Source organism: Myotis brandtii, unplaced genomic scaffold (genome assembly GCF_000412655.1).
Source record: "Myotis brandtii unplaced genomic scaffold, ASM41265v1 scaffold1064, whole genome shotgun sequence".
Lineage (NCBI taxonomy): Eukaryota > Metazoa > Chordata > Mammalia > Chiroptera > Vespertilionidae > Myotis > Myotis brandtii.
Window position 1 is genome coordinate 443865 of NW_005353602.1, and position 12970 is coordinate 456834.

The 12970-nt window shown below is 58.1% G+C and overlaps 2 protein-coding genes across 2 annotated transcripts in view; one reads left to right on the forward strand and one right to left on the reverse strand.

Annotated features, from left to right (window-relative positions):
* DDX54 (DEAD (Asp-Glu-Ala-Asp) box polypeptide 54) overlaps positions 1 to 9540 on the forward strand; it is an 11075-nt gene extending 1535 nt beyond the window's left edge. The window contains exons 4-19 of the mRNA XM_014541114.1: positions 75 to 124; positions 1121 to 1162; positions 1280 to 1375; positions 1901 to 2022; positions 2105 to 2166; positions 2246 to 2377; positions 3214 to 3424; positions 3799 to 3937; positions 4641 to 4870; positions 4954 to 5027; positions 5628 to 5837; positions 6301 to 6443; positions 7066 to 7179; positions 7691 to 7795; positions 7932 to 8044; positions 8966 to 9540. Coding sequence (XP_014396600.1) covers positions 75 to 124; positions 1121 to 1162; positions 1280 to 1375; positions 1901 to 2022; positions 2105 to 2166; positions 2246 to 2377; positions 3214 to 3424; positions 3799 to 3937; positions 4641 to 4870; positions 4954 to 5027; positions 5628 to 5837; positions 6301 to 6443; positions 7066 to 7179; positions 7691 to 7795; positions 7932 to 8044; positions 8966 to 9198 — 2076 coding nt within the window. The 3' untranslated portion in view covers positions 9199 to 9540. The remainder of the gene's footprint in view (positions 1 to 74; positions 125 to 1120; positions 1163 to 1279; positions 1376 to 1900; positions 2023 to 2104; positions 2167 to 2245; positions 2378 to 3213; positions 3425 to 3798; positions 3938 to 4640; positions 4871 to 4953; positions 5028 to 5627; positions 5838 to 6300; positions 6444 to 7065; positions 7180 to 7690; positions 7796 to 7931; positions 8045 to 8965) is intronic.
* CFAP73 (cilia and flagella associated protein 73) overlaps positions 9379 to 12970 on the reverse strand; it is an 8492-nt gene continuing 4900 nt past the window's right edge. Inside the window, exons 5-6 of the mRNA XM_014541149.1 lie at positions 12533 to 12691; positions 9379 to 10506 (exon numbers count right to left, since the gene is read on the reverse strand). Coding sequence (XP_014396635.1) covers positions 10429 to 10506; positions 12533 to 12691 — 237 coding nt within the window. The 3' untranslated portion in view covers positions 9379 to 10428. The remainder of the gene's footprint in view (positions 10507 to 12532; positions 12692 to 12970) is intronic.

Genomic DNA, 12970 nt, shown 5'->3' on the forward strand with positions numbered 1-12970 from the left:
TGGGGAGGGCAGGGATAGGCAGGCTGAGTCACCTCCCCGTTACCCTCTCTCAATCTTTCTGTCTCTCCCCACAGCTGGGCAAGTTCACCGGCCTCAAGACTGCCCTGATCCTGGGTGGGGACAAGTAAGAACCCTCTTGCCCCTGGCCACGGTCACCCACACCCCCATCCCTGTGCAAGCGCACCCCATGCCTCCAGGGTATCAGAATGTAGGTGCCTGTGTGGCTTATTAACAATAGCAAGTTCTTGGCACATTCTAAAAAATAAGACTGATGCTTGTGAAGAATAAGGAAACATGCAGTAACATACGAGAAGGAATTTCCTATACGGGCACATTGCAAAGGTTCTGATGCTCCTGAAAGACAGCTGGTGCATCCGGGTCACCCACCCGGTAGCTCAGATGTATGTTTTAACGTGCGTACGTGTGGGTTGTTTAAAGCAGAATGTGCACAAATCAAAGCATGTTTGTAATAGCTCAGATTTGCAAAATGTACTTTTCCTGATGTGCTGGTACCATCCTTCTGAAGTGGCAGGCATCACACCTGTTTTACAGGTGAGCACACTGAGGCGGTGGTGGGCCCAGAGCCGTGCAGTGGTTTGGTAGTACCGCTCAGATGAGAACTCGGGTGCCCTGCTGTGCCCCCTCCCCGTCTAGTTAGTTATTGTGAGCAGTGCCTCCCAGGCTAGGCCTGGCCCGGAATTCTGGCTCCTACAGGTGTCCCAAGGGACGACTAAGTTAGGGATGTGTGTGCTCAAAAGGTTTAAGAATAAGGACAGAGAGATCCCAGAAACTGGATTCGAGGTGCAGCTGGCAGTTCCAGGGGTAGTTGCTAGGAGGCTGTGGGTGAAAGGCAACTTTGTTGCCTCTGGAGATAGAGAGTGAGGTGGGTTCTGAGGCTGAGCCCACTCTTTGGGGAACTCTTTGTTGTGTGAGTCCTTTTGTATGTTTGAACCTGCATCTCTTGTCAGGGCAGTGCCTTTGCCTAGGATGTCAGCAATAGCCTTTCCCCAGTTGCAAGTCTGGGGTCAGGGAGTGGGGCTCACCGGGTATTTGGTGTGGGAAGGGACAGGGACTAGACAGAGACCTGTTCTATCGAGCTGACTCCTGCCCTTCTTCCTAGAATGGAAGACCAGTTTTCAGCCCTGCATGAAAACCCTGACATGTGAGTCTGCATTGGGGGTAATGCTCTGGGGTCCCTTCCCAGATGGCCAACGTCTGGGGAGTGAGAGGAGGGCTCTGCTGGTGGCCCCGGGTGACCTGGCCTGCACACCCCTTCCAGAATCATTGCCACCCCTGGCCGCCTCATGCATGTGGCTGTGGAGATGAACCTGAAGCTGCAGAGTGTGGAGTACGTGGTATTTGACGAGGCTGACAGGTGAGGCTGCAGGTACACCCCTCGCAGTGTCCAGATTGGCCGCGGCTGGGAAATCAGAGGGAGGTGCGGTTGCTGGGAGGAAGGGCTCTGCCAGGAGAGACCTGTGTACCGGGATCACAAAGTTGAGAACACAGGCGGGATCAAATCCCAGCCCCGTGAACTTGGACAAATCACTGAGGGTCTTGGGGGCCTGGGGGGCCTCGCCTGCAGAGTGGGGATAAAATAGCATGTGCCTCCCAGAATGCCGTGAGGACTCAGGAGCCAATATTTGTAAAGTACTCAGAAGGTACCTGACCCAGAGCGAGGGCTGCTGTCATTTATTTCAATGTGAATTTGTAGGAAACAGAACAGATCAGACCCAAGATTTCAAGGTCATTATTGCTTAGAATGAAGTTGTCAGACAGAGAAAAATCGAGGCAAACACCAACCACCTGGGAGAAGTGTGGTGGGGGCGAGGGTGGCTGAAGTTGGGAACTCACTGGAGGAAGCCCCTCTCCTGACCCGTCCTGCCCTCCGCCCTCCCAGGCTCTTTGAAATGGGGTTTGCAGAGCAGCTGCAGGAAATCATCAGCCGCCTCCCGGGGGGCCACCAGACGCTCCTGTTCTCTGCCACGCTGCCCAAAATGCTGGTGGAGTTCGCCCGGGCCGGTGAGTGAGCTCGGGTGGGGGCCTGGGCCCGGGCCTTGTCCTTCAGTGACTCAACCCCCACTCCCCTCTGCGCCCACCGCAGGCCTCACGGAGCCCGTGCTCATTCGGCTGGATGTGGACGCCAAACTCAACGAGCAGCTCAAGGTGAGGTCTGCCTGTGCCCCTCGCCGGGCCTCTGTGCAGGGCCCTGAGAGCCACACCCTCACGGCCCCTCTCCCTGCAGACCTCCTTCTTCCTCGTGCGGGAGGACACCAAGGCCGCCGTGCTCCTCCACCTGCTGCGCAATGTGGTGCGGCCCCAGGACCAGACGGTGGTGTTTGTGGCCACAAAGCACCACGCGGAATACCTCAGTGAGGTGAGCGGGCCTGGCTGGCTGAGGAAGACAGCTCCGGGCACCTGCACCATTAGCTCGGGGCTGCAGTTCCATGTGCAGACACCAGAGGGCAGCACCAGAGCAGGACACGGGCCTGGCCAGGGCTTATTACTTTAATGAACTCCCAGGTACTCAGTTATCCACTCATGGCCAGTCCTGACTCATCTGTTGCTACCCCCTCCACCCAGGTTATGTTGAAGTATTCTCCCAGCCGTGCTATCACTTTTGTATAAATTTTCCCATATGTTTCATTTTTTAAAAATGAGGCGTAGCCTGCATGCCTTGTACAGTGCCCAATTCTACGTGAGCAACTGGATGAGTTTTTCCATATGACAGCATGGGGTTCCTGTGCCCCAAAGGCTGCTGGGGCCCCTCCCTTGGTCAGCCACACCTGGGGTCTGTTTTCTGAGGACACACTTCACTGGGTTTCATTAACTTGTCATACATTTAACGGAGCTTCCTCCTTGCGTGCAGCTGCTGGGGTCTCTGATGAATGAGACTGAAATAGTAATTCTCAAAGAGCAGTTAACACTCACGGTTCTTCCTGTGTTCTAGGCCGAGTTCTCAGCACTATGTTAACTCATTGAATCCTTATAACAAAGCTACAGAGCAGGAACAATTCTCCCCGTTCTATAGACGAGGAAAATGAGGGCACAAAGAGGTTAGGTCACTTGCCCAAGGTCATGCAGCTCATTAGTGGGAGAGCCAGGGTGAGGCTTACACCAGGTCATGGCATCCCGCGGTGGCCCAGACTCCTCTCTCTCCTACCAGTCTCCTCACCCCTCTCCCCTCTCCCCTCCCGTCCTGGCTACGAGCAGCTGCTGACGACCCAGCGGGTGAGCTGCGCCCACATCTACAGCGCCCTGGACCAGACGGCCCGCAAGATCAACCTGGCCAAGTTCACCCACGGCAAGTGCTCCACCCTCATCGTGACGGACCTGGCGGCCCGGGGCCTGGACATCCCGCTGCTGGACAACGTCATCAACTTCAGCTTCCCAGCCAAGGGCAAGCTCTTCCTGCACCGCGTGGGTAAGGAGCCAGCGGGCGCTGAGCCCCGGGGGGAGCTGAGGGCGCAGGGCGGGACTCCCGCCCTTCAGGTGGGGAAACCGGCCCAGGGGTCTGACCTATAAGTGAGGACCTGGTGGGGGTGGGCCAGCACGATTCTGATGGGTGCCTCACGGCTCCACTCTCTGGACTCTCTGGACTCTGTCCTGGGCGTCTCTTTTCTGTCGTGCCCCTTAGTGACGTGGCCCCTCAGCCCCCTCCTCCCCGAAGTCCTCTCAGTAACGCTGCCCTGGGAGCTCCTCTCCTGGGGCCCTGTGCCCCCTCAGGTTGGGCAGGTGGGAGTTGTGCTGGGCTGTGGGGACTTGTCCTTTGCTAAAGCTTGACCACCTCCTCCGCAGGTCGTGTGGCCCGGGCTGGTCGAAGTGGCACGGCCTACTCCTTGGTGGCCCCAGATGAGGTCCCCTACCTGCTGGACCTGCACCTGTTCCTGGGCCGGGCCCTCACCCTCGCCCGCCCCCACGAGGAGCCCTCAGGTGAGTGGAGGCCGGGGCGGGGCTGAGGTCCTCCGTGGAGTTCTTCACGTGGGCAAGGGACAGAGCTGTCCCCTCTGGTAGGGGGTGGGGCTGGATTTGACCCCAGGAGAAGATCCCCGTATGGTCACCCTCAGTATCCTTGGTGGATTGGTTCCAGGACCCCATCAGATAAAAAAATCCACGATGCTTAAGTTCCTTATATTAAATGACATATTTGCATATAACCTACACACATCTTCCTTAACATTAAATTATTTCTAGGTTACGTATAGTAATAGAATGTGAATGCTCTGTAAATAGGTGTTACACTGTATGGTTTAAGGCAGTGGTCGGCAAACTCATTAGTCAACAGAGCCAAATATCAACAGTACAATTGAAATTTCTTCTGAGAGCCAAATTTTTTAAACTTAAACTATATAGGTAGGTACATTGTTATTAACTTAATTAGGGTACTCCTAAGGCTTAGGAAGAGCCACACTCAAGGGGCCAAAGAGCCGCAGTTTGCCGACCACGGGATTAAGGAATAAAGACAAAATTCTGTACTCGTTTAGTACAGGTGCAACCGTCATGGGCCTAACCATGTAGCACGTCGGCAACCACGGGGGTAATTCTGTGATTCGGGGCCAGTGTGGGAGGCCGGGCCATGGGCAGGTGGGCCCGGCGGCAGGCCTGTGACTGGGCTCCGTGTGCGGTGGCGGAGCCTTAAGGTGCGGTCGGCGTGGACGGCTGCTGGGCCGGGTGCCACAGAGCGTGGTGGACGACGAGGACTCTGGCCTGCGGAACACCCTGGAGGCATCACTGGAGCTGCGGGGCCTGGGCCGTGTGGCCGACAACGCCCAGCAGCAGTATGTGCGCTCGCGGCCAGCACCCTCGCCAGAGTCCATCAAGCGGGCCAAGGAGCTGGACCTCGCGGGGCTGGGCCTGCACCCCCTCTTCAGTGAGTCCCCATGCAGGGCAGGGCAGGGGTGGTGGGCAGGCCCTGCAGAGCTGGCCCTGGCCTCACACCTCCCTCCCCGCCAGGCTTGCGCTTCCAGGAGGAGGAGCTGCAGCGGCTGAGGCTGGTGGACAGCATCAAGCAGTACCGCTCGCGGGCGGTGAGTGAGGGCCAGGGGGACCCCAGCAGGGATTCCATTTGAGCTCAAAGCTCTGAAACTGTATCTCTAGCTCTGTTGGCATCTCTAGAGATGCCCCTTGTTCTGGGACCATTCCTGCTGGTCCATGGCAGGTTCCCATGTGGCAACCATTTCCTTCCACTTACTGATGGGCAGCCTGAGGCTCACAGGAGTGACTTGCCCAAGGCCTGGAGGAGGCCTGAGGAGCTGGCTTCCCATTGCCTTTCATCTCCTGTTGACGCCCTCTGAGCACCCCATTTGGTACCTAGGGGACAAGCCTGCCAGCCAGCCAGCCTCAGGGAAAAGGATCTGAGTGTCGTGGTTGAGAGCACTGGTTTCAGAGCCAGCTGGGTCTGGGCTGAAATCCCAGCTGTGGCTCGTCCCAGCTGTGTGACCTTGGGCTGGTTACTTGCCCTCTCTGGGCTCCCTTTCTGGTTGTGAAAGGCAGATAATGAGAGAGCCCTCCCTGAAGGGTTGAAAGGACTCGGGGAGGAATGCCATAGGGAGCCCACCAGGCTGGTGAGGGAGGAGTTGAGGGGAGGAGAGGCCAGTGGGTGAAGGACTAGGGTGTCATCTCCACAGACCATCTTTGAGATCAACGCCTCCAGCCGGGACCTGAGCAGCCAGGTCATGCGGGCCAAGCGGCAGAAGGACTGCAAGGCCATCGCCAGCTTCCAGCAGGGGCGGCAGGAGCGGCAGGAGGGCCTGGCTGGCACAGCCCGGAGCTGCCCAGCGTGGCAGGCGGAGCAGCCTGGGAAGGAGGAGGAAGAGGCAGCGGGAGAGAGCGTGGAGGTACACACCCGACCCGGGACCCTGGGGTCTGGGCTGGGTCAGAAGCTGGGCCTTAGTGCCAGAGGCAGGGCTGGGGGACCGCAGAGGTGTCCCCTTCACCTGGTGGGCAGGGTCCTGGGCCTGCTCATGCTCCCCTCTTACATTTGATTTGGATGGGGGTTCAGTAGCCAAAACATAACAGCTGAGAACCCTGGACTCGTTCCTGACACAGAGAGGGCCAGGCCCAGAGAGGGCCAGGGCCTGGCCTGGTCACACAGCCGGGAGATTAAGCTGGGATGGAACACGGGTCCCTCCTTGGTTGGCACCTCAGCCCCCCAGCCCCCATCTGTCCTGACCCTGCTGGTGCTTGAGGTGGGGTGAGATGCACGTGCAGAGGAGGAAATGGCAACCCCAAGCTGGACTGGTGTTGGGGGGCAGGTGGGCTCCCAGGGGCTGCAGGTGTGACTGGGCCTTGGTCTGCCAGGACGTCTTCACAGAGGTCGTGGGCCGGAAGCGGCAGCAGCCAGGACCTGAGCGGAGAGCCAAGAGGCGGAAGGAGGAGGCCCGGCAGCGGGACCAGGATTTCTATGTCCCCTATCGGCCCAAGGACTTTGACAGTGAACGGGGGTGAGCAGCCAGCTGGAGGGTGTGTGTGTGGTGTATATGTGTGTGTATGTGTGTGGCCTATATATGTGCATGTGTGTGTGGTGTGTGTGTGTGGTAGATATGTGTGTGTATGCACAGTGTATATATGTGCATGTGTGTGTGGTGTGTGTGTGTGGTGTATATGTGTGTGTGTGTGTGTGGCCTATATATGTGCGTGTGTGTGGTGTGTGTGTGGTATATATGTGTGTGTATGCGTGGTGTATATATGTGTGTGTGTGGCGTGTATATTTGCATGTATGTGCGCATGTGTGGTGTATATATGTGCGCGTGTGTGGTGTGTATATTTGCATGTATGCGCGCGCATGTGGTGTATATATGTGTGTGTGTGGTGTATATGTGTGTGTACATGTGTGTGGTGTACATGTGTGTGTGTGGTATATATATGTGCGTGGGTGTGGTGTATATGTGTGGTGTGTGTGTGCGGTGTATATATGTGTACGTGTGTGTTATATATGTGTATGTACATGTGTGGTGTATATATGTGCGTGGGTGTACATGTGTGTGTGGTGTGTGTGTGGGGGGGGCAGGTGGGGCCTGATGGGCCCCCATCAACCCTGTTGTGTCTCCCCACCGCCCTCTGCAGCCTGAGCGTTGGTGGGGACGGGGGCGCCTTTGAGCAGCAGGTGGCTGGCGCTGTCTTGGACCTGATGGGGGACGAGGCCCAGAACCTGACCAGGGGCCGGCAGCAGCTCAAGTGGTGAGTGAGCGCGCCAGTGCAGCCCTTCCATGCCCGCCTGTCCGCCACGTGGTCCCCACCCTCTGGCATGTGACCCCCAGCCTGTCCTGACTCCCCTTTGATCCCGAGAGCAGGAACTATGCCACCCCCACCCCCTCATTGATCCTGCACAACACGGATTACGATCTGTGACCCCCTCCTCCGGTCCCCATGTCGTCACACAATAAGGATGATGAACCCTACCCCACCCCATTCAGCGCCTAGAAATGGCAGAGTAGGGGTTGGGAACCCTGTCCCTGACCGAGGCCCCCCAGTTTCCAGTGACCCACACACACACTGCCTTTGAGACCTAGGCTACTAGGGAAAGGTGAGGAGGAGCTGGGGACAGGCCTTTATTGAGCACCTACTGCATGCCCGACATGGCCATGCTGCTTTTCTACAATCCTCCAACATCCCAGTGAGAGGGTCAGGGGAGGGAGGCCGCCCCAGGCCCCCTCCGTCCACAACAGCCCACCAACCCTCTCTGCTGCAGGGACCGGAAGAAGAAGCGGTTTGTGGGACAGTCAGGACAGGAGGACAAGAAGAAGATCAAGACAGAAAGTGGTCGCTACATCAGCAGCTCCTACAAGCGTGACCTGTATCCTGAGGGGCGGGGCTGAGTGGCACCTCCTATAGGCGGGGCCTGTTTATGCTGGGGGGGCGGGGCCTTCTCCCAGCCCAGGGGTTTCCTGGGCTTCAGCATCCGCCAGCCGCCTCCTTAACACGCTTCCCAGCTACCAGAAGTGGAAGCAGAAACAGAAGATCGACGACCGCGACTCGGAGGAGGAAGGGCCATCGGACCGGCGAGGCCCAGAGCGAAGAGGCTGGAAGCGGGGCCGAGGCCAAGGTAGGGTGCACCGCCACACGCACGTGGGCAAGTGGTATGTTTGGTCACCTGGGAACTTGGTCCTCCGATCCCTCCCGAGTCCCTCAGCTGGTGACAGCTAAGGGGGTTTGTACCGCTCTGTCTGCCAGAGCCTGTGCTGCAGGATGGCACCGGGGGCCAGCTGCCCTGCGTGCCAGGGCCTCAGGCTGCCCCTCTGGGCTTTGCTGTGCCCTGAAGGGAGGGGACGAGCCTGTCCCGTCCCCCCAAGCTTGCGGTCAGAGAGGGCTCCGCTTGCCGTGTGGAGACAGGCTCTGCTAGACACTCGCCACGCAGGGCCTGGGTGCGAAGACAGAATGCCCACCTTACAGGCAGGGACGCTGAAGTGGGTCACGGGGCAGTGACTGGCCCTGGGCTACCCAGCTGCCTGCCACCCCCCTGGGGACGGGAGCGTGGCACTATGTCCTGGGCTCTCAGTCACTGCTGGGTCCCCGGTGCCTGGCACAGAAGAGGCGCTCAGTCAGGCTTTGGTGAAGTGTTAATAATCATAACAATTACACCCAGGAGGCCCTTCCTGTGGGCTAGGCCTTGTTCTGAGCATTGTACACATTAAATCATTGACTCATTAGGACCCATGAGGAGGAAGGTGCTATTATTCATAATTCACCGAGGGGGAAACAGAGGCACAGAGAAGTGACTTGCCCAGGTCTAAGAGGCCACAGCTGGGATTTGAACCCCGGAAGTCCTGGCTTGAGGTTCCAGACCTATACTGTAGAGTCTAGACTACTGTAGCCTTGTTAAGCACCTACTATGTGCCAGAGGCTGGGGCCACAGCAGTGAACGCACAATGGGAGTGGGGGCAGGGAGCAGTCCAGAGGCTTCTGGGAGGAGGAGACATGGGGAATCAACCCAAAGGCTGAGCTCCCTGGATCCTTGTCTTGGCAGGTGCCTCCCAGCCGCGCGCCTCAGGCACCCCCGCAGGCCGCGTGCGCTCAGAGCTCAAGACCAAGCAGCAGATCCTGAAGCAGAGGCGCCAAGCCCAGAAGATGCGCTTCCTGCAGCGTGGGGGCCTCAAGCAGCTCTCTGCCCGCAACCGGCGCCACGCCCGGGAGCTGCAGCAGGGCGCCTTTGGCCGGGGCGCGCACTCCAAGAAGGGCAAGATGAGGAAGAGGATGTAAAGAAGATGGCCTAGCCCCTGGCTCCTCCCGGCTCCAAGTGTGAACACACATGCTCCTGTGTGCCGCTATGTGCCTGGCCCTGTGCAGGGCATTGGGGAGCTCCCTGCAGAGCCACCGCCCATGAGGAGTGCTGTAGGCCACAGGGCAGCAGCTGCCTCTGCTGAGACAGGGACGTTTGTACAAGGTCTTGAAGGGTGCATAGGAGTTTGCGCCCTGAATTGGCGACTCGGCTCCTGCTGCTTCTGTGTGCTCTGGGTTCAGAGGTGGTGGTCACACAGGTCTGAGCTGTGAGTGCCCAAGGCCCAGTGATGTATTTTTAAGGTAATAAACCTTTCTTGAGCACCTCTGGTGGACCCGAAGTGCCGTCCACTCTAGGAGTTGGAAGGGACAGACCCAGGCACTGAAATCCCAGCTAGCACGCCGGGTGAGTTGAGAGCATGTGGGCAAGTCCCGTGGGATCCCCCGGGGACCCCCTGAGGTTGGGTTCTGTTGGTGTCCCCAGTTTGCAGAGGAAAATGAGGCTCAGAGGATGAGTTAGTTGCCTAAGGTGGGAGAACCCCAAAGCTGACAGTCCCCTTTCTCCTTCTGGGCCAGCCTCGAAGCTGGGAGTGGAGTGGGGCGGGGGGCGTGACACAACAGGATGCAGGGTCTGGGGCAGGGGCACAGCTGCTCCTCTGGCTGTGAGGGGTTCACCCTGCCCCACCACACACCAAGCGGGCAGGACTGGCCAGGCCTCTGTCCTGCCCGAGGCCTGTGCTCCCGGCCCCTACTGGGTCCTGAAAGGTCAAGGGGAGCCTCCAGCAGCTGCATATCAAGCCGGGGAGGGGCCTTGTGAGCAGGTGCCTGGGAGTGGGTTTCGGCTCCCGAGACCCTCTTGCTGGTCCTATTGATTTTACTTGACTTAACCCAACACTCACCTGGAATTTACCAGCATTTGCACCAGGCCCCATTGCAAGCACCTGGCAAATACCTGCTTTTTAATGCCCCCAGCTGCCCTGGAGGAAGAACCCGGCCCCAGGCCAGGTGGTGGGGGTGGGGTGGGTGCCCCCATGTCGGCCACGAGTTCTGAGTGCTGGCTTTGTGCCCCTCGTGTTGTCCCGCCGCCATCTGAGTGGGCACGGCCCTCCCATCTCCAGGTGAGAGCCATTCCGCCCCACCCCAGGAAATGTGCACCTTCTTTCCGGGAGGAGAAGCCCCCGGGGGGTGTGCCCACTACTCACCAGGGTCGGGCTAGGGGGCCGCGGTCTCGGGCTCACTCTGGGGGAGGCTGGCCAGCACGGCAGAGAGGTCCAGGAGGAACAGCTTCACCTGGGGGTCCCCAGCAAGCCACAGTCACACCCCACCCAGCCCGTGTCCCGTGCCCACCCCCAATGCTGCGGGACCAGGGTCGGGGTCGGGGTTGGGACCCTCTAAAAGACAGCAATGTTGGTGGTTCCGGGTTTTTTAAGGCCCAGTCAGCCTCCCAAACGATTCCTTAGCAGATGCCTTCACAGTTGGGTACCACCTGCATTATAATTAAATTCTTACTTTCACCTCCATCAATTTATTTTCCCCCTTTAATTGGATCAGTCATATTTGTTGGCGTCTGGCTTACTCACTTTCTCCATGGGTGGCCCTCCTCTGCTTTGAGCTAATTCACTTACTGACACGGACTTAATGAGCACCCCTGGCTCCACTGCCAAGAACCACTCACCCGGCGGACCTTCCCTTGGGCGCTCCCTTCACATGTTTCACTGAAATCAACGTGTGAGAAGGAAACTAGATTCCAGCAAAGATGGGGAACGTTTGCCCTGACCAGTTTGGCTCAGTGGATAGAGCGTCAGCCTGCAGACTGAAGGGTCCCGGGTTCGATTCCGGTCAAGGGCATGTACCTTGGTTGCGGGCACATCCCCAGTGGGAGGTTTGCAGGAGGCAGCTGATCGATTTTTCCAACTCTCCTTCTCCCTTTCTCTCTGTAAAAAATCAATAAAATATATATATATTTTTAAAAAGATGGGGAACGTTTAAGTCACCCTTTTCTGAAGTAGAAGGAACGAAAAATAGCTACAATGAAAATGAAACTGGCCCTAGCCGATTTGGCTCAGTGGATAGAGCATCGGCCAGCGGACTGAAGGGTCCCAGGTTCGCTTCCAGTCAAGGGCACATGCATGGGTTCCAGGCTCGATCCCCAGTAGGCGGTGTGCAGGAGGCAGCCGATCAGTGATTCTCACCATTGATGTTTCTCTCCCTCTCCCTTCCTCTGAAATCAATAAAAATATTTTTTTTTAAAAAAAGAAAACAAAACTGTTACCAAGTTTGGCCAGTTGCTGTTGCTGACGGGATGAGTCCTAGTCCCCAGGCCAGGGCGTGGAAGGCCTAGTTGCCCCGTGTTGGGATCAGAGTGTTGGCTGAAAAAGGACCGGCGTTTGCTGTCACTGCATATTGAGCCTCTGTCCCTCCTAGCGTCACCTGGGGGTGGACCTCGGTACCCGAGCCACACCAGGGAGAGCAGTGGCCCACAAAACCCACCCAACACAGGGCGTGGCACAAAGGTGGGCTCCGGGGCCCCAGTTCTTGCCGTTTGGTTGGAATCCTGGCCATGGGGGCAGGGCAGGGGTGGGGTGGGGAGGAAGGAGTGCCTCTCTGTTTCCCCCACTCCTCAAGGGGGTCATACTCTGGGAACCCCCAGAAACAAGTGTCTCCAGAGTCAGAAGCCCCCTCCTCTGGCTGTAAACCTTGCAAACTTGAAAGCATAGAAAAATGGTGTGTGGTTCACAATGACACCTGTGAGGCCGCGGTGCAGAGACCACTGCTCCACCCCACCTCGCCCTCGCCAGGGAAGCAAGGCCTGTCGGATGACTGCAAAGCGAATCTCGCTGGCTGGCGTGGCTCAGCGGTTGAGCATCAACCTCTGAATCAGGATGTCACGGTTTGATTCCCAGTCAGGGCACATTGCCGATCCCCACAGCCGATTAACAATTCTCTCTCATTGATGTTTCTCTCTCTCCCTTTCCCTTCCTCTCTGAAAGCAATAAAGAAAAATTTTAAAAAAGCAAGTCTCAATCTCCTGGCTTTTATTGATGTCACTTGTTTGACTCTTGGCATAAATGTATGGAGTTTGTCAGTATACACCCTGGCCCTCCCGCATGCGCAGGACACAGACCCAAGGGGCCGGACTTCCTTCTGGCCACGTGGCAGGTGACTCAGCACTAACCCCAACCTGGGGGTCCAGGTGGCACTGAGCCCATATCTGTGGTGCCTCTGATCAGAGGGCCAAGCTTAACCCAGAGGTGGGGTTTCAGGCGTGGGGTGTGCCGAAGGCTTGGGGGCTGGAGGTGACAACAGGGGCCCTCACCTGCTCCAGCTGCCCCTCCGTGTCCTCGAGGTCCAGGGCAGGCGGCTGCCTCTGATGCTGGCTCACCAACTGGAACAGGTTGAGCGCCGCCATCCTCACACGGCCCAGGAGCAGTGTCTTCTCAGCGGCTGTGTTCTGGATCTGAACCCACTTGGATTCCTAGAGAACGCCCCGCCCGTCCCGGATTAAGGTGTGATGGCTGGAGGAGGGCTGGGCCTCAGGCCGGGTGTCTTCCCGCCAGCCACGTACCCGTGAGCGCTCTCGGGGGGAGGAGGGCAGGCGCAGTGTCAGATATGCGCATTAGTTCCGCTGCCCCGCTGCCGTAAGCATCGCCCATCTGTTATCAACCCTGGCGCTCTACCCCGCGGTGGGAGGCTGGGGTCCCTGCGCCCGCTGGGCCGTACCCAGTGCAGCGTGCGCTCCCGCGCCGCCTCCAGG